At 47.2% G+C, this 20,510-nt stretch overlaps 1 protein-coding gene across 16 annotated transcripts in view; it reads left to right on the top strand.

Moving 5' to 3' along the window:
* Nucleotides 1-20,510, top strand: part of TNXB (tenascin XB) — a 119,123-nt gene that overhangs the window by 85,409 nt on the left and 13,204 nt on the right. For 12 of the 16 annotated variants that reach the window (XM_081901274.1, XM_081901272.1, XM_081901273.1 and 9 more), the window contains 11 exons: nucleotides 409-726; nucleotides 1,911-2,222; nucleotides 3,340-3,654; nucleotides 4,684-4,986; nucleotides 5,508-5,834; nucleotides 7,509-7,799; nucleotides 10,273-10,557; nucleotides 12,757-13,044; nucleotides 14,075-14,359; nucleotides 17,980-18,291; nucleotides 19,848-19,970. In XM_081901274.1, coding sequence (XP_081757400.1) covers nucleotides 409-726; nucleotides 1,911-2,222; nucleotides 3,340-3,654; nucleotides 4,684-4,986; nucleotides 5,508-5,834; nucleotides 7,509-7,799; nucleotides 10,273-10,557; nucleotides 12,757-13,044; nucleotides 14,075-14,359; nucleotides 17,980-18,291; nucleotides 19,848-19,970 — 3,159 coding nt within the window. The remainder of the gene's footprint in view (nucleotides 1-408; nucleotides 727-1,910; nucleotides 2,223-3,339; nucleotides 3,655-4,683; nucleotides 4,987-5,507; nucleotides 5,835-7,508; nucleotides 7,800-10,272; nucleotides 10,558-12,756; nucleotides 13,045-14,074; nucleotides 14,360-17,979; nucleotides 18,292-19,847; nucleotides 19,971-20,510) is intronic. The other 4 variants (XM_081901268.1, XM_081901270.1, XM_081901277.1 and 1 more) reach the window with 3 other exon arrangements.

The following is a 20,510-nucleotide window of genomic DNA, read 5'->3' as shown; positions in this document are numbered from 1 at the left end:
TTTCCTAAGCAATGACATGAAAGATATAGGATAGATATGGATCAAGGCTCACATCATGTGTATCCCTCTACCCAAACCAGTGGCAGGAGCGCTCTAGGTCCAGAGTAAATTGGAGTGTGCACACAGCCTGAAACTTGTTCTTTCCTTTTTCTTATTCCCTAATTTCCCATTTCCTCCCTCCTATAATGGACGGCGTTATAAGCAGCTGTGTTGAAGGAACTCTGCCACAAATGCACATTCGCTGCCCTATTTGCCTTTCTGTTATCTTGCAGGAATTTTCTCCCATCAGGATGTGTTAGTCTGCTCTTGCTTTCCTCCCTGTACTTGATAGCAAAATGATCCTGGTGGTTCATTTCTCACAATGGCGGGACCTTTACCCCTGTTCCCACTCCCCATTTTTTCTTCTAGCTGAAGCTGAGGAGGACAACAAGGAGGGAGAAGATGACGAAGATGATGGAAAGAGTGAGCCTAGCTTGGGGCAGCTCTCAGTCTCAGAAGCTAACAGCAATTCAATCCATCTTTCCTGGAGTGTCCCAACTGGGAATTTTGACTCCTTCCTTGTTCAGTATGAAGATGGAGAGGACGAGCTGCAGACCATGCCTGTCGATGGTGGTTCCCGTGAGGTCACAGTCTCTGACCTGTCTCCTTCCCAGCGATACCGATTTGACCTTTATGGAATCTCTGGTGGCGAGCGGCTTGGCCCCGTATCCACTGATGCCTCCACAGGTCAGCAGTGCGCACACAAGGCCCTTGCCCAACTCCTAGAGAGAAAAGTCACATCCACAGCATACACTTCAAGCACCATCACCCTGGGAACTGTAGTTTAAGGGTCTGGGGACTCTAGCTCTGCGAGGTCAGCACTCTTAACAAACGAAGTCCGCAGGATTCTCCATGACTGCTAAAGTGGTCTAGTAAGTGCTTTAAATGTATGCTGTGGATGTGACAAAAGCGAATTGGCTGTTCAGTCCTCTGCTGGAGGATTTACACTGTTTTCCATTAGATATGGGATCGGGGAGAAAGTCCATTCAGTTTGCATTGTGAAGTGAAACTACCAAAATCACATTTGCCAAAACAACATGCAAGCCAAAACATAGCCAACCCTCAAAATTCACACTTCTATGGATTTTAAAGAGGGACGCGGGTGGTGCTGTGGGTTAAACCACAGAGCCTAGGACTTGCCGATCAGAAGGTAGGTGGTTCGAATCCCGACGACGGGGTGAGCTCCTGTTGCTCTGTCCCTGCTCCTGCCAACCTAGAAGTTCTAAAGCATGTCAAAGTGCAAGTAGATAAATACCTCCGGCGGGAAGGTAAACGGCGTTTCCCTGCGCTGCTCTGGTTCACCAGAAGCGCCTTCGTCATGCTGGCCACATGACCCGGAATCTGTACGCCAGCTCCCTTGGCCAATAAAGCGAGATGAGCGCCGCAACCCCAGAGTCGGTCACGACTGGACCTAATGGTCAGGGTCCCTTTACCTTTACCTATGGATTTTAAAGCCAAGCAGTGTGTACAATAATGCATATACAGGAGTAAAGTGTGGGTAAAATTTCACATATTGTGTGGTGAAAATACCACACAATAATTGCATTGTGTTAGGGTAAATTGCACTTGCAGAAATTTGTATATGAAGAGAATTCTGCAGTAAGATGAGGATGATATATACTTTTTAAAGAAATGAATTCGCTCCATCCCCCGCTTTACAATGCTCTTTTTGAGGTGACCAGAGCCTCACATAGTATTCCAAGTTATTTAAAAACCCTGCAACCAGGATCAATAAAACTATGCCTGTCTAAGTATTTTCCTCTTCCAGAAGTGCAATCTACTGTACAATTTTGCACACCTCACAGCCAGAAGTTTGTTGATCATGGAAAGGGTGCTCCACCAACATCTACTGTTGACTTTTTTTTTTACAGCTCCGTTGACACCAGTGACAGAGAGGGGGGAAAGAGGAACGCCACCTCCAGGGTCTGACTTTGGGCAGCTCTCTGCTTCTGACGTCACCAGCGACTCTGTCCGCCTCTCTTGGGATGTCCCCTCTGGGATCTTTGACTCCTTCCTGGTCCAGTACAAGGATGCTGACAATAAACCACAGGCACTGCCTGTAGATAAGGAGACCAACTCTGTTGTGATTTACTACTTGGTGCCTTCCTACAGATATAAGTTCAACCTCTTTGGCTTGTCTGGACGGAGGCGCTTTGGCCCAATCTCAGTCATTGTTGTCACAGGTCAGCAGAGGATCTAAAAACGGATGCCATTCTCTGTGTAATTTCAAGACAGCTGTTTTCTCCAGTCCTCTGTTTCCTCCCTCCACTTTCCCTTTCTTACTGCTTTGGTTGCAGATCTCTTTTTCAGAAAACGAACCGGCAGGAAAGTCCATCTTTCCTTGCATCAGGCCTTCTGTCTGGCAAGATGGTGACAAAGAAAGTATACTGTGTGTTTTAAAGTATAAATTGTGTTTTAAATTTGTTCATTGAGCACAGTAAGTATACTGTGGCATGAAATCCTAATTTATGGTCCCATGCCGCAGCATTCTTTCTGTGGGCGATGAACAAATTAAAAACACACTTTAAAACAAAACAATTGAATCAATACCATATCCAAGCATACAAGATGCAGCACATTACAGCTATAATTATACCATTCTAATCACAAGAGGGCCAGCAGTCTCATTGGGGATGGATGGGCCCATTAAAGTCTGGTCCATCATAGTTCTGAATGGGAGCAGGATTGAGTCCATCCCACCCCATTCCTGTATGGATTTTAAAGCAAAAATCTTTTAAAAACTCAGAAAAGTACAGAAATTTAAAAGTACTTGTTCTGAGGCAGCCTCTGTCCCTCTGAATGTATTTATTTCTTTTTAAAGGGTAAAGGGACGCGGGTGGCGCTGTGGGTTAAACCACAGAGCCTAGGGCTTGCCAATCAGAAGGTTGGCAGTTCGAATCCCCGCGACGGGGTGAGCTCCCGTAGCTCGGTCCCTGCTTATGCCAACCTAGCAGTTCGAAAGCACTTCAAACTGCAAGTAGATAAATAGGTACTGCTCCAGCGGGAAGGTAAACTGCGTTTCCGTGCGCTGTTCTGGTTTCACCAGAAGCAGCTTTGTCATGCTGGCCACATGACCCGGAAGCTGTCTGAGGACAAACGCCAGCTCCCTTGGCCAATAAAGCGAGATGAGCGCTGCAACCCCAGAGTCGGCCACGACTGGACTAATGGTCAGGGGTCCCTTTACCTTTACTATGTGTAGTATACACTCTTCCTCTGGTAGAATATCTGAAGGCTAATGCCCACTACAATGTTATCCCAGCATCGGTCCCTCACTTGCCATTTCTGTTTTAATTCTCACAGCAACACAGCTAAAGAGAGACGAGGTGGATGCAGAGGACTCTACCGGAAGGGAACCCCGCTTGGGCCAGCTCTCAGTCTCGGAGGTCACCAGGAACGCTGCCCGTCTCTCATGGAGCGTCCCCGAAGGAAGCTTTGATTCTTTCTCTGTCCAGTACAGAGACGCAGAGGGAAAGCCACAGGCGCTTCCTGTAGGAGGGGGCTCCCGTGAGGTCATTGTCTCCAACCTGGTCCCCTCTCACAAATACAAGTTCAATCTCTATGGTATCTCTGGAAACCAGCGTTTGGGACCCATATCTGCCACTGCTGAGATGACAGGTCAGCAGCACCTCCGGGAGAAATTGAGGGGGCTGTGTACTAATGATTTCACCTCCTCACTCTAACTGATCTTTTCCACATTATTACATTTTATTAGGTCCCTAAAACCCTCGGGAAGGATCAGTGCCTGTCCTGCTGTCTTTCTTTCCTTCCTGCTTGTTCCTCCCCTTATAGGGCAAAAAAGCCACTGCCCCACTGGACTCCGCCTGTCCTCAGCTACCCCCACCTATCTGCCTTATTACAACCACCCCACACGGTGGCGCAAGCTGTCAGCTTTCTCCTCGTCCTCAGCTGTTGCATTGCTCTTGTCTCACAGGGCAAAAAAGAAGGATCAGAACAAATCTAGAATTCTTTGGCTTGGCTTGTCATTGCCTCTGGCTCCACCTATTGTTGGCCTCCTGCCTTACGCACCACCAAACCCAACAGACACCACCATTTCTGGCTTGCCCCTCTGATGCCTGGCTCCTCTCTCACCCCACTCTGGTGCCGTTGGTCAAGCCTTGACAACTTCATTTTGCAATGAACACACTAGCATGAAGCCTTGATAGATCACTATCAAGAGCCAGTGTGGTGTAGTGGTTAAGATCGGTAGACTACTAATCTGGTGAACCAGATTCGCATCTCCGCTCCTTCACTTGCAGCTGCTGGGTGACCTTGGGCTAGTCACACTTCACTCAGCGCCACTCACCTCACTTGTTGTGGGGGAGGAAGGGAAAGGAGAATGTTGGCCGCTTTGAGACTCCTTCAGGTAGTGATAAAGCGGGATATCAAACCCAAAGTCTTCTTCTTCACTGTGCAGCATATAGACACGCCATATCTAGCCCTAGAAATTCCTGGCAGCTTGCATGTAGATGTGAGAAGTTTCCAACTGCATGTCACAGTTTCCCAAATTTCCCTATCTATCGTGCTAGCATGCTTCCCCGCCTCTCCTCCTCCTAAAGCTGGAGAGACCTGCAGAAGGCGAGAAACATCCCTTGCGAAGATACCCCAGCAGCATTCTCTCCCTCACCATCTTTGTTTTAACTCTAGCCACAGATCCTGACGTGCAAGCGGTGGAAGGAAAGGTGGAGCCTCGCCTGGGACAGCTCTTAGTCTCGGAGGTCACCAGTAATGCTGCCCGTCTTTCATGGAGCGTCCCCGAAGGAAACTTTGATTCTTTCTCTGTCCAGTACAAGGACGCAGAGGGAAGACCCCAGGCACTTCCTGTAGGAGGGGGTTCCCGCGAGGTCATTGTCTCCAACCTGGCCCCCTCTCACAAATACAGGTTCAATCTCTATGGCATCTATGGAAACCAGCGTTTTGGACCCAACTCTGCCAATGCTGTGACAGCAGGTCAGCAGCAACTCCTGGAGAAATTGGGGTGCTGGGGAGTACTAATGATTTCACCCTCCCTATTCCTTAACTCAACTTTACCTCTTTAATAGGTTCTAGGTCAACTGATAGTTTCTGAAACCATCTGTGGACGGATCACTGCACGTCTTTCTTTCTTTCCTCATCATCTGCTCATTCCCCTCTCCTGATAGGGTTCGGATCCACAGAATGCATGAAAATTTCATAATGTGGTTTTGGATGGGCAGAGAAGCAATGGCACTTGATGATGTTCTGTCACTCCCAGTGGGATATCATACAGGACAAAACATGGGTGACCTCATATAAAAATAGATGCATATGGTAGGCACGATTTGCATGAATTGTGCATGTGGAAATTTCTCTTCTCTGCTCATTGTGTCTCAAGCATGAGGGGAGCTAAAGGTAGAGGCCTCCACCAAAAAAACATCCCAACCTCAAGGTCATGTTCCTTCCTAGAAGCTGTATCCCAACTTCCTCCACCATCTTCCTCTGTCTTCTTATAGCTCCAGAAACAACTCCACCAGGTGAGGAGGAAAAGAAGCCCGAAGAAGCCGCAGGCCAAAGAGTTCAGCCCAGCCTTGGAGATGCCACAGTCTCTGAGGTCACCCCAGACTCCCTTCTCCTCTCCTGGAACATCCAGGAAGGTAGCTTTGACTCTTTCCTCATCCAGTACAAGGATGCTGCAGGGAAGCTCCAGGTGTTACCTGTGGACGGCACCATGCGCTCCCTCCACCTCTACAACCTCATGCCGTCGCAGAGATACAAATTCAACATCTTCGGAGTCTCTGGCTCTAAGCGCCTTGGGCCTGTCTCAACCGATGCTGTCACAGGTCAGCAGAGGCTTGTTCGTAGCTCCCTGGATGCCTTTGACTTTGGCCACATCGTCACTGTATTCATAAAAGCTCCCCCTCTATGAGTTGTTGGTGTTTTAAATGACAGAGCCCCTGCATCCCTAACAGGTGCAGGAAAGAAATGTGAAAGGAAACTTTTTCCCAGGTTTGAAGTGTAGCAAAGAGGTCAGAAGGGCACCTTGGTCTAAGGCTGTGGTTTTCAAAACAGTCTTCAGAGAAGGGTCTCCAGGGTTTCATTCATTTTCATTCATTCATTCATGCAGACAATTTATATACCGCTAAATTATAATTAACTATGCAAGAAATTTGGTGTAATTATTTATTTATTTATTTATACCCCACCCATCTGGCTGGGTTTCCCCAGCCACTCTGGGCAGCTTCCAACAAAGTATTAAAATACAGTGGTCTGTTAAACATTAAAAGTTTCCCTAAACAGGGCTGCCTTCAGATGTCTTCTAAAAGTCTGGTAGTTGTTCTTCTCTTTGACATCTGGTGGGAGGGCGTTCCACAGGGTGGGTGCCTCTACCAAGAAGGCCCTCTGCCTGGTTCCCTGTAACTTGGTTTCTCGCAGTGAGGGAACCGCCAGAAGGCCCTCGGCACTCAATAAGAATGAGTTAAAACTACAAAATGAGAAGTCCATTAAAAAAAACCCTTCAGCAGTCACTGGAAGTTCAAGAGGGCTTGCTTGACATCAAGTGGAAGGGGGTTCCACTGATTTTGAGCCCATAATACAGAATGCACAGCTCCTGGTGGATATGAGCCTTGATCTGAGCTGCAGGGGACCTCTAACGGTGACTCACCCAAAGGCTTCAGTGATTGGGCAGGAATATAGGGGATTAAGTAGTCCCTGTGGTATCATGGAACAAAGATGTTAAGGAAATTGTAAATTAATGCAAGAACATTAAACCTGGCTTGGTGGCCTATGTGCAGCCAGTGGAAGCTCTTGAGTACCAAAGTTATGCGCCCATCAACAGTCTAGGTGCAACATTTTGCAGCAGGTGGAGCGTTGACGTGCTCTATTGTTGAAACTCTCAAGGAGATTTTGAAAAATAAACCAGAACATTTAAAAGCTAGGATATTTAGCAGGATATGCACTGATCAGAAATGAGTCAGTGTGGTATCTCCAAAAACCTTTGCAGGCACAAGAAGTGTTGAAAGCTCTGATTGTTCACATCCACATCAAGAGAGCAAATTGTGAATGTGCAATAAAAAGGGGTGTCTGGATGGGGCCCAAACCGAAGAACCACTGATATGTTTATATGGAACCCAAGCATACTTTTGGAATTACCATATTTTTCCGTGTATAACATGCCCCTGTGTATAACACAACCCCCAATTTTAAACTTGAAAAAATGGGGGGAAATATAGTCTTATACACGGAAAAATACAGTATTTGGTCCAATGCACAGTTATTAAAGGGGGCACCAATCACCTTACCCCCCCCCAAAAAAAATTATGGTTCAAATCCATCTCCACTCACCAGCTTCCTCTCCTGATTTCAGTCCAGCAGGTTGACATTCTCCATTGTGTTTCTCCCGGTTGAGATATCTTGACAATTCTTGTTTTTTTAAAAAAATTAACAGCACTTTAAGCTTTCAGCTTGTGACAAGAACCTCTTCGTTTTCTGCTCCGCACCCTTCTTTCCCCCTCTAGCCCCAGAACCAGCACCAAGCGAGGAAACTCAGCCCAGGCTCGGAGATCTCTCTGTGTCCAAGACCACCAGCGACTCCGTCAGCCTCTCTTGGAGCGTCCCTGCGGGCAACTTCGACTCTTTCCTTGTCCAGTACAAAGACAGAGAGGGCAAGCCCCAGGTGCTGCCCCTAAACGGTGATTCCCGTGATGTCACCGTCCCCAACCTGGCTCCTTCTCACCGATATAAGTTCAACCTTTATGGCATTTACGGACACAAGCGTCTCGGTCCCATTTCCACAGATGCTGTCACAGGTCAGATGGCACCTTTGCTGGGGGGGCAGGGGTTCTTGGTTTGGAAGCTATGGTTCTCCACACACACACAACACACACTTTCTTTCCTTAGCGGACTGGTGGCAGCTGCATTATGAGAAACATAATTCAAAAAAGAAAGAAACCTGCCTCTCACATGAATTGTGACTTCAGCTCAACAAACTATTCTTTCCTGCTAAATCCCTGTACTGTACTATTAACTGTATTTATATCCCAGCCTTCCTCCAAGCAGCTCTAGATGGTCTGCACAGTTCCTCCTTCCTTGCTTTATCCTTCCAAGGTGGGCTAGGCTGAAAGATAAGGGATCAGCCTGCTGATCAGGGACCTGAACCGGGTTCTCCTTGCTCCACAGCCTGGCAGTCCTAACTGCGCTCGCTCAGTCTCTTTTTCAGACCCCGTTCACTCAGAGAGCTGTTTAAAGTGAAGAGGGAAGAGGAAATACAGCCTGTTCTTGTTGGTGCCATTTGCCACGAGGTGCACTCCAAGCACCAGCCTGTCAGGAACTGGCTAGGCACGCTCTCCCAGGGGGCACAGCAACAAACGCCCGTTTAGATCAAAGCCCTTGGCTTTGCTCCAGCTGCCCCACCTGAGTCCGCAATGGGGTATATGAGTGGGAGACTCGCAGGATGGAAAACTCCCTCAAGATTCGATTCCTCCATGCAGAAAACTAATACGTCAGCTAGGCCCAAACCCTTGTCCCTGACGCATGCCGGTTTGTGGTGTGGAGATAATTTCTTTTCAGTGAGCCCCGCCTTGCCCCCATGGCCTGAGTAACTCGCAATGTGCACACATTTTACTTGTACACATTCAGCTTTATGTGCTTGGCAAAAAAATAAAATAATGCGTCGCGAGGGGGGGGAGAGAGACTTTGGCAATCTCACCTGCCCATGCACTTTGACTATATGCAATTTTGGCTTTATGCGCTATCCCCAGAACGTAACCCTCATGTAAATGGAGAGTCATCTGCAGTGCTTTCTTTCTTTAAAAAAAATGTTTAGGGGTACTCTCATTTTCCTACTCATATTGAAATACTGTCCCTTACTTAGATTCACAAAATGTTTAGGGGTATGCATCCCCCTGCCCCAGGAAAAAGCACTGGTCATCTGTATAGCGCCCATTACCTCAGAGGCTATTAGGCCTCAGTCTGTGCTACAAAGAATCTCCCTCATGCAGGCTCCTCTGGTCCTCACTGTGCTCTTAGACCCTAATAGACCATAATCCCCAGATTCCCACATTTCATTAAAGAGAGAGAGAGAGTTCTACAAGCATTTGAGACATGAGGCAAAATCCTAGTTTTCTCATTTTGTGTGTGAGAAGCAAGCCTGCTCCCCTCCTAACTTTCCCCACCCTCCTGCCAGTAGAAACATTCCTGCAGATGCCCTTGATTGGCTCCCGGCTCTTCCCAGCTCTGCAGGTTATTTTCCCTGGTTTCTTAGCATTACTGAGAGAAAATGTTCCTGCTCCTTTCTCCTGCCCGTCTTGCTTGACTTTTGGGGACTGGCCACAGCTTGATCCCCCAATCTCTTGTTTTCCCTCCCTCCTTGGTCAAGTGCCTCAGCCCCTAGGGCTGGGTGGGGGGCACTCTGAGAAAGACCTAACTCCTCAGAGTGTTGTCCTCCTGAGAGGCCCTGATGGCGCTTGAGGGGACGTTAACCCTCCAAGGCTTCTCTATAAAGAAATACGAATCTCTGAACTGCTTTCCCTGTTCATGTTACCATATTTGGGCCTGTTCCATCACTTCCCAGTATGTCCCAATTCATGGCAGTGAGTATTGGAGGCCAACTACCAATGTGGGAATATCTCCTTGTTTGAACAATAACTGCCGCTGCTCAAATTACGAGGAGAATTGCAGAGGGCTTTAAAGACCTCTGGCCTTCTTCAAGTTTCAACCAAATCACACACAGGCACCCAATAGCCTTCTTTTTTAAAAAAGAAAAAAGCTCATAATGGCAAAGTAACAATTTGGGTCTCACAGCTGGGTCACAGTCCACCCTAAGGTGAGCCATGCCAGCAGCAATGTTTGGGATGGACTTCATTACCATTACGCTGTTACCAAGCTGAAGTCAGTTGAAACATGTGGCTTTGTTTTTTGGGAAAAAACAAACATTGACAAACAGATGTGCTTTGTCACTGGCCTTCAACGGGCGGGTCAGGGCCCACTTTCAGGCCGAAGCCTAATCCAAAGTAGGTTGCAATAGCAGCACTACCGCCATGTAGCAAAAGAATATTAAGAAATGGTCCCCAAGTGCATGTGTGAGTTCCAGGTCTGAATAAAATTGAAGGCTGCTGTGCTATATAATAACTGTAACCTCTCTTTTCAGTTTCTTTTAGCTGTTTCTTTGTTCTTTATATCTGTGTTAAATGACAAAATTTACCAGTACAGTAGCTGCTCTCTGCATCTTCACTGTTAAAATATTTTTAATCCGGCATCTCCTATCTCATGTCTCTGTTCCAGGCACCCAGCCTGGGGCCCTCACTCAGCTGAAGTTTGGAGAATTGTCAGCCCATGACATCACCCCAGAATCAGTCCTCCTCTCCTGGACCGTGGAGACTGGGAATTTCGACTCTTTTATCATCCAGTACCGGGATGCGGATGGCAATCCCCACGCTTTGCCCGTGGATGGTGGCATGCGCTCGCTGCGGCTTCATGATCTGGTCCCCTCCCACAAATACAGGTTCAACCTCTACGGCGTCTCGGGCCGCAAACGTCTCGGGCCCATCTCTACAGAGGCCACCACAGGTCAGCCCTGGTGGTTCAGTGGCCACCTAGCAACCATTTCTCTCATTTCTCTTTTCATTCTAGGTCTCTCTCTCACACAAATCGCTCTCCCCTCTCCCCATTAGCACGTCTTGAGAGCTGTGGGCTTTGCTGGTGCTTTTCTGTTTTGGATTTCAGCTTGCCACTGGGAAAGACATAATAACAGTAGACCCGTCTACTATGGCATTGTTGGCAAAGTTACTTAAATAACGCAGTCGGAGCCCAGAGAGAAAAGTCTTGATAACGCTTTACTGAGGAAAAAAGAATGAAAAGAGTGTGTCGTTTGATGAGAAAATAACAGCAAAGCTTTGTCTTTCTAGCCTTGCACACAACACAGAGACATTCAACCAAACATACAGAAGAAAACTCCCTCAGAAATACATATCAGTAAGAGCATGCGCTACCTCAGTGAGGATCATGCTACTGCTTGGTTGCTAAGCAACACCCCCCACACACATGACCTCCCCTCTTGGCTAGTTGACTTCAACCCTAACAAAATTAACTCCTGCTGTTGCACTTCCCAACAGACATCATGCCTTTCCTCAGCATGCGCTCACAGAAAAGGACCCCCTTAATTTAACCCTATACCGTTGCTGTTACTTTCTCAGTCTGTGTTTTAAATTTTTATTTCTGCCATTCCCACAGCTCTCTGTTTCCTGACCTCCAGAAATTCAGCTGCCCACTCCTCACTTCCTGGCCAAACAGTCATTTTTTATATTTAAAAAAAAATCCTTTTACATTTCACATATAAAAATGACCTTTGATTTTCCTTTCCCCTTCCTCCTCATTTCTCATATTCTCATATGAGAATGGGTGTGCATGTGTTTACAAATACATCATTTTTATCTTTGAAATGTTGGAGGATTTATTTTTTTTAAATGACCTAACTAAACTGCTTTACCTTTATGTGTTAGGATGCTTAGACAAAGGGTAAACTGAGGCACAAGATTTTAAGAGAAGTCATGCAATGTGCCTTCTGGGTCAGGGAGAGGTTCTTCCCTAGGCTGTCCACCCCCACTTATCCTAGCTGAACTCTCTTCCCTGCAAAGGGATGCGGGTGGCACTGTGATATAAACCACTGAGCCTCTTGGGCTTGCTGATCAGAAGGATGGCAGTTTGAATTATCGCGACGGGGTGAGCTCCTGCCAACCTAGCAGTTTGAAAGCATGCCAGTGCAAGTAGATAAATAGGTAGATATAGCAGATTAAACCTGACATGCATGCATGGTAGCTTCTCTAGCAATGAGCTCCAGTCCTTTGCAGAATGTTTATTCAGCATTTCACATATACTATACCTTAAAAAGGTAAAGGGACTCCTGACCGTTAGGTCCAGTCGTGGCCAACTCTGGGGTTGCGGCGCTCATCTCACTTTACTGGCCGAGGGAGCCGCCGTACAGCTTCCGAGTCATGTGGCCAGCATGACTAAGCCGCTTCTGGCGAACCAGAGCAGCGCACAGAAATGCCGTTTACCTTCCCTCCGGAGCGGTACCTATTTATCTACTTGCACTTTGATGTGCTTTCAAACTGCTAGGTTGGCAGGAGCTGGGACCGAGCAACGGGAGCTCACCCCGTCGCGGGGATTCGAACTGCCGACCTTCTGATCAGCAAGTCCCAGGCTCTGGTTTAGACCACAGCACCACCCGTGTCCCTTTTATACTATACCTTAGGGTTGCCATATTTCAAAAAGTGAAAAATCCAGACACAAAAGTTAGGCTATGTCCGAGAAATTCTGGACGTATAGTAGCCCCGCTATACCTGTTGTATTCTAAGCCCCAGGATCACGGCTTCATTACCTTATATACACTTCTGCAGAACAAGGACACTACTCCCCCTGGTGCCTGCTGTATAAATTAACTCTGCAATGTTCCTGCATTGCTTTTAAAGGAAAATGAGTAGTGGTTCTGTTGGTTAATGACACAATTTAACCCAGGATTTTGTGGGCGTGGGGAGACCTTAGATGCATTTTAAATATATGGTATGGATTGTGACCTGCGAAATGTATTTATACTTCTGTTTCTTCTGGAGTTTTCCCAATGGACCAGGTATGAGTGCCTGGAATTTTTGCCACTGCAGATTAACATGGCTGTTCCTTTTTAGATAAAAGATAACGTGGAGGTGAAATTAAGGCTTTTATCAAAGCCCCGTTGGTTCAATCTTCTGCCTCTCTCTTTCCTATCCCCAGCCGCTTCAGAACAGCCAGCCCCTCCCAAGCCCAGTCTGGGGGAGCTCTCAACCTCTGACATCACCAGCACAACTGTCCGTCTGTCTTGGAGTGTCCAGTCCGGGGATTTTGACTCTTTCATCATTCAGTACCGAGATGCAGAGGGCAAGGCTCAGGCACTGCCTGTGGGCAAAGACTCCCGCGATGTCATAGTCTCCGGCTTGGTGCCCTCCCGTAAATATAAGTTCAACCTATTTGGCATCTCTGGACGGAAGCGTCTTGGACCCATTTCCACGGAAGCAGTCACAGGTCAGGGACCCAGAATTCCTGGAGAGGGTATAACACCCCCTCTTTCTCCCCCCCCCCCCCCGGTTTTATTCATTTTATTTTACCCTCTTTTGAGACTCTTTCACTCCTGCATTCCCAGTGCCTATGCATATCTACAGTATAGCTATATAAATATAGTATAGATTTCTCTTGACTGTGTATATCTTGTATCCTGCAGTTCTCACCTCTGTACCAGTTATGGATGATGAGCAGATCTGCAAAGTCATTCTTATATTGCACATCTTACCTGCAGTTTTTATAATTTCCCATACTTTACTCCAACTCTGCTATCTTGTTTGAAAAAAAGGGCTATATTGGGGCCGAATCTACTTGTGCCGTTGCCTTACTCCATAGCTGCAGAACATGATATTTATTCCATACCTGTAATAAATTGATTTTTACTTTGGCAGCACCTAAACTTTGGAACTCCCTGCCTTTAGACATCAGGCACCTTCACTGCACTCTTTTCAGCACTTGGCTGAAACATGTAAACATTTTGTTTAGGCATACCTATCCAGCATATGGAATGCTGGCATGTGTTTTTATCATTTTGCTTACTGTTTATTAGAATTCACTTTTTAATGTTTTTAAATGCATTTTAAACTATCTTATATTGATAATCTTAATGTTTTAGTTTATTTATTTTTTGTAAACTGCTTAGTGGTGGTTTTATTACAGTCGTACCTTGAAAGTCAAACGGAGTCTGTTCAACTTCCAAAATGTTCGGAAACCAAAGCACAGCTTCTGATTGGCTGCAGGAAGCTCCTGCAGCCAATCGGAAGCCACGGAAGCCCTGTTGGACATCCGGGTTCCAAAGAACGTTTGCAAAACGGAACACTCACTTCTTGGTTTGCGGCATTCAGGAGCCAAAAGGTCCAAGTTTGGAATCCAAAGTAAAAATCAAACATTACATAGATGCTGTGAAATAAATAAATTGGGGGCTAGCATCCGCCTTACATAACAGAACAAGATGATTCACATTCATTTTTGCTGCTCTTCTTATTTCTTCTAGCTCCAATGGTGAAAACAGAGGTCCAGCCCACACTGGGCGATCTTTCCATTTCCGAGGTTACTCAGGACTCTGTCCGCCTCTCGTGGACCATCTCTGCTGGGAAATTCGACTCCTTCCTCATCCAGTACAAGGACACTGAAGGAAAGCTCCAGGCGGTACCTGTCGATGCTGATTCCCGCACAGTCGTCATCAAGGACCTGACCACTTCCCACAGATACAAGTTCAACCTCTATGGCATCTCTGGCAGGAAGCGGCACGGGCCCATATCTATAGATGCTGTCACAGGTAACATGGTTGTTAGAAGTGAGCCAGCAATAAACCGCACAGAGAAAGTGAACTCTTTATTAAAAGAAACAGGTTCTGTTTAGGAGTACCTAATGAGCACTCTTCAATACTTCTTCAGTAGGTCTTGCCCCTGTGATGTACTTGCAGAGTCTGAAGGTCCCTGCCTTCCCACAGCTGCCTAAATCTTCTCCTTGCCCAGATCCTTCCCAAGCAATCTGAGACTCCACTGGTGTGTCCGCCTTTGCTCCTCCTGCTTCATGTCTCACCTGGTCCTGGGAGACCAGCGCGGAAGGGAGCTTGCCGCAGCAGGAGGGGAAGACCCCCTGGATTCTTCCCCAGCCTGACTCATCTCTGCCTCTTGGCCTCCCTGCTCTCCTCCTTCTGGGTCTGATTCTGATTCTGGACTTCTCTCTGGCACAGACTCTCCCTGCTCACTAAGTCCTGTTGCCCCTTCAGCTTCTGACACCTCCTCCTCCCAGTCTGCTCCCTTTTCTCCCTCTGACCACTCATTGGTCCCACCACCACTCTGAGCTTTCTTCTCTTGAGGGCTCCCCAGCTGGTTTCTCCCACTATTTCTTTGGGTCCAGCTAGTCCATGCAATGGTCTGAATTGCTGCTCTGTAATTGCATCTTCCTTTCCAGAACCACCTATAGGTCTTTCTTCCTGTCGCTCTCATATTTGTATCCTTTTCCTCTACTCCATAGCCTCTCTTCTTCTTTTGTCCTTCCCATTTCACCACTTCTTCTTAGAACAAAAGACGATGCTCTGTTGGATCAGACTAAAGCACCATCCTGTTTCCCACAGTGCCAAACCAGATGCCCCAGGGATGTCCACAAGCAGGGCATGAAGGCAATCTTGCTCTTTCTCCCCAGTGACTGATATTCAGAGGCATAGTGCCTCTGAACATGGAGGATCCATTAAGCTAGGTATAGCGAGCTTGGGGCTTTCCAGATGTCATTGGACTCCAAGTCTCATCCCTCAGCCAAGCTTCTCCAGCCAAGCAGTGTGTTCAAAAATGCATATACTAGGGTGAAGTGTGCATAAAAACTGATATATTGGTGAAAATATCATGCAAAATGCATACAGTGGTGCCCCGCAAGACGAACGCCTCGCAAGACGGAAAACACACTAGACGAAAGGGTTTTCCGTTTTGGAGGTGCTTCGCAAAACGAATTTCTTTATGGGCTTGCTTCGCAAGACGAGAATGTCTTGCGAGTTCCTGCGGGTTTTTTCCCCTTCCCCCCTCTCTTCCTAAGCCGCTTATCAGCTGATCCGCTGATAAGCTGCTTAACAGCTGATCGCTAAAAGCCGCTAAACCGCTAATAGCGCTAATCCGCTAAGCTGTCAATGGGCTTGCTTCGCAAGACGAAAAAAACGCTATACGAAGAGCCTCACGGAACGGATTAATTTCGTCTTGTGAGGCACCACTGTATATTGGTGAAAATAGCATGCAAAAATGCACATATTGGTTAAAATAACATGTTGTTTTAGTGGAAATTGCTTTGTAAAAATGTGCATCTTAGGTGAAACTGCATGCAAAAATGTGCCTATAAGGATAAATTCACACCAAAATGCTCATGGATTATAATGGATAATATTTTAAAGGAACAAAAACAAATCTGAACTCAATATGGAATTGTGGAGAACCGAACTTTGGAAGAATGAGAAACTGGGTGAAACTGAACACGACGGGTTCTCTTAGAGGGCCTCTCCTGAACGCAAAGGGGGCGAGGCAATTGTCCCCCAAATAATCACCTTCTACATGCAAGCATCTGCTCTACCACTGCCTTATGAACCTTTCCCAAAAATTCTCCAAGCCCAGAGAGGGAAGAGATTTTCCTGCTGGGATCTCTTCCACTCCCTGCCCCTCTAGGCCAGCCAGCCTCGCTGTAAGTGTGCTCAGTCAGCAGAGTGAGGAGATCCGAGTTTAGATCCAGCTCCGTTTCCTTGGCTTAAAAAAACACAAGAACTGGCTCGGAGCAACAGCCCATGCTTGTCAAAGGAGCAGGACGCAGGCAGAACGCAGAAATGTGTGGAGAGATTAATGGTACAAGTCAGGCCACTTACTAATGAGCTGACAGAGGCCGACACTTACGTTCGGTGTTTACGCAAAGGGGGGGGGGAATGTGCTGGCGTGTGCAGCATGCGAGCATGTCTGAAAAATGAGGCAAGGGCCTTGTGGCGCTGACGTCTCTTTGTCAAGGCCGGTCCTGTTGCAGAGAAGATGGATGGAGCCGGGGGCAAGAGGCACAGCTGGAGGATCAGCCACAGGCAAGGCCGAGAAACAACTTAGACACGTGGCACCAGCAGTTTGAACCCTGCCCTTATCCCATCTAGTTAAAAGTGTGCATTCTGAAGAGTACATAAGATAAGAATCTCCGCAGGATCAGGCCGATAGTCCAGCACCCTGTTCTCACAGTGGCCACCACGTGCCTGTAGGAAGCCTGCAAACAGGACTTGAGAACAAGATGTCTCTCCCCTCCTGGGTCTTCCAGCAAGTGCTTTCCTTCTTTTCTGTCCTTAATATTTCAACGGTCAGCTTTGTTGGATGTTCCAGTGAGTTCCAGTTGGGGGCTGGAATAAGACCTTTAGAGGCCCTAAGCACTTAAAAGATTTTGGTGGCCCCATATATATCTAATTCAAAATACGGACAAGAATAAACCGTAAAATATTTTTTTTCCGTTTTCGAAATGAAATGTAACCTACAGTAAGATGGAAAACGATATTTATTTTTGAATACTTCCACTTTATATTTGAAAAAAGTTCTCCTACTTTTTCTCATGGCGGTCTTTGATCAGATCCCCAATCTAGTCTTACATATCTGCTTCTGTACTTAGCAGAGATAAGACACCCAGCATGCCTTGCTGCATAGTTGTTCTGCAGGGATTTTTAATATATTTCAGCTGAGAAAATAATAATAATAATAATAATAATAATAATAATAATAATAATAATATATTTATACCCCACCCATCTGGCTGAGTTTCCCCAGCCAGTCTGGGCAGCTCCCAATTGAGTGTTAAAAAAAATACAGCATTAAAAACTTCCCTAAACAGGGCTGCCTTCAGATATCTTTTAAAGATAGGATAGCTGCTTATTTCCTTCACATCTGAAGGGAGGGCATTCCACAGATCGGGCGCCACTGCTGAGAAGGCCCTCTGTCTGGTTCCCTGTAACCTCACTTCTCGCAATGAGGGAACCGCCAGAAAATGAACATTTTGTGACCATTAATGTTAAAAATCCAGCAATGGAAAATAACTGCGGTGCCCTCCCCCTCCCCTTGATGCCCTAAGCATGTGCTTACTTTGCTTAATTGTTAATCCAGCTCTGGTTCTAGTTTTAAGGGCCACAGAGGGTGAGGGGTCTTCCAAACCAAATTGGCCCCCTTCCTAACAAGCCCCACCATGGAATTCGCCATTTTCAGTCTTGCCACATCCTGAGATCATATAGTCATTCAGCTGCCCACTACAACCCCAAGATCTCTTTTCTAATTAGTCACCCCCAGTTCAATTCTGTGATGGTGATGATTTTGGGGTGTGATGTTCATCACTGTATACTTAATCTGAACTTCATCTGTCATTTTGTTGCCTGTTCACTCATCTCTATTCTTTATCCCATAGCTTTCCCAGAGCCCAGCAAACGGGCCTTCCTTGAAAACTTGGTTGTCTCTGAGGTGACACCCACTACGCTGCAGCTCACATGGGAAGCTCCCGAGGGAGAGTTTGATTTCTTTTCGGTCCAGCGCAAGATCTCTGTTCCGGATAGTGAAATGAGTCCCACACCGACCAAGAAAATCAACGTGACCGGGGATGAACGCTCTGTCGTGTTTCGGGGCCTTTCGCCCAACACCGAGTACAGCCTTACCGTCTATGGCATCCAGGACGGGTCAGAAGCGGCCAGCATCAACACAGTGGCAACGACAAGTGGAACAGGTAAGAAGGCCACACGTGCCAGCTCGCTACCCAGAAAAGCAGGAGGAAAAAAATATTAATCTCCTGAAGTCTGTCGGCTGAATTACGCTTGCATGCATGGGCAATCCGAGGGAAGTCCAAATCCACATTCCATGTTACAGCTAGGAAAACTGGCTGCCATTTACTTGTGAGCCTTGCCCCACAGCTATTGGCTGAGATTCCATGATGTCATGGAATGCTTATTGTAAGAAACGGTCTCTAGCTACTGAACAGATTTGTTGATGCAGCTCATGTGAGAAAAACAGGAGGCCAGTTAAGGGGGGGGAACCCACACCGTGTCCTGCTGGACCCACAAGAGGCCTGATGTTGCTAGGCAGAAATGGAATGAAGAAATGGGGAAGACTGAGGAGGCAGAGAGCCTATGAGATTGGGTTCACGGGAGAATACAGGATAAAGGCTGAGATCTTTTGGCATGAAGTTAGGAGATGGAAAGAAAGCCGTATTCACCACTGCTGCCAGTTTCGCAAGCGAGACATGTTGGCCCCAGTAAAAGTGGCAATGCAAGCTGTTTCCAGCAGCCACCATTCACTGCCCCCCCCTTCAATAATCTGTTAGCAACTCTACATGATGATATAGCATTTGTCCCAAGGGGCTTCGGGGGGGGGGGAGGTAGAGCATGGTGGCTACAAGGAAACATTTGCATCACCACTGCAAAACCCTCTTCCACCCCTCACTTTAACCCATTTTCTTGCAGTGCTGAAATGCCCTCATTCTTCTACCCACATATGAAGAAGCAGCAAAAATGAAAGAGACTTTTTAGAAAACCAACTTGTCCCTCATTTGCTCTGCAAACGTAGAATTATTTTTACTTCTTTTGTTCAATAAGGCATTTAAAAAAAAGTAAGGATTTCCATCACACACACAACACAGCCAGCTGCAGCCACCAAACTGTGCCAGTTAACCTAGGCTAAGAGGGCCATAGGGTGGCGTGCAGAAGCGGTTATCTCGAAGGGTCTGAGCTGATCTTTTTTGAGGCAGCGAGAAGCAGCCCCAACAGCTGCAGCCCTGGCTTCGCTCGCAGGGTTCGGCTGGCGTCCAGCTGTGGTTTCCTTTGTGAGACCCGAGGAATTAATCTTTGGCGTTTCTCTGTTTCCTTTGCGGTCAGCCAAACTGGCCACAGTTAATCCCAGGAGAAAGGGAGGAGGATTTCAAGTGTGGGGGGGGGAGAGCGAGCAACAGAGAGGCAGGTGCCAAAGCGTGGGTATTGTTTTGGATGCCGAGGGCCAAACGATGCGTTATGTTGGAGTCATGCAACTGGAACCCCCTACGTAATTTTATTCTCCAAAAAAGCAGGCTATTGGGCTCAGGGCCACTCCATGGGGAGAGCAGGGGTGGCGGATCCAGCCCTGTGTCCCCTGTGGTGCTGCTGCAGCAGCAGAAATCCAAATCCATCTCCTCTCTTCCACTCCAAACTGTTTTTAAAGGAAGAACATGACATTAGGAGCTCCAGCGATGCAGCTCCGAGCTCTCATGCATGCAAGAAAACAATGTGTTCCCTTTTCTCTTTCTCCTTCCAGAGCTGGATAGCCCCCGGGACCTGCTCTTCAATGACATCCGCGAGACCTCCGTGGTGGCGAACTGGAGGTCACCGTCATCTCGTGTTGATGGTTATAAAGTTTCCTTCCAGCCCTCAGATGGAGGTGAGGACTTGTATCCTGTCTCCCGTGGGGTAGACGGGGTAGCGAGGGGCGCTGTGGTCTAAACCACTGAGCCTCTTGGGCTTGCCGATTGGAAGGTTGGTGGTTCGAGTCCCCACAACGGAGTGAGCTCCCGTTGCTCTGTCCCAGCTCCCGCCAACCCAACAGTTCAAAAGCGCACCAGTGCAAGTAGATAATTAGGTACTGCTGTGCCTGGAAGGTAAATGGCGTTTCCGTGTTCTCTGGTTTCCGTCACGGTGTCCCATTGCACCAGAAGCTGTTTAGTCATGCTGGCCACATGACACGGAAAGCTGTCTGTGGACAAACGCTGGCTCCCTCGGCCTGAAAGCGAGATGAGTGGCACAACCCCCATAGTCACCTTTGACTGGACTTAACCGTCCAGGGGTCCTTTACTTTTACCTTTACCTTTAGACGGGGTGGCATCACTAGCCTCCTAGATATCTTCGATATCCTCAAAAATGCATTACATTAGGGGAAATTGTGTTGCAATTCAGGCAACATTGCATACAAAAATGTGTATAT

The sequence above is a fragment of the Podarcis melisellensis genome, assembly GCF_964234715.1.
Source record: "Podarcis melisellensis genome assembly, chromosome: 2".
NCBI lineage: Eukaryota > Metazoa > Chordata > Lepidosauria > Squamata > Lacertidae > Podarcis > Podarcis melisellensis.
Note: the sequence above shows the minus strand (reverse complement) of the source record. Positions and strands in the feature narration are given on the sequence as shown.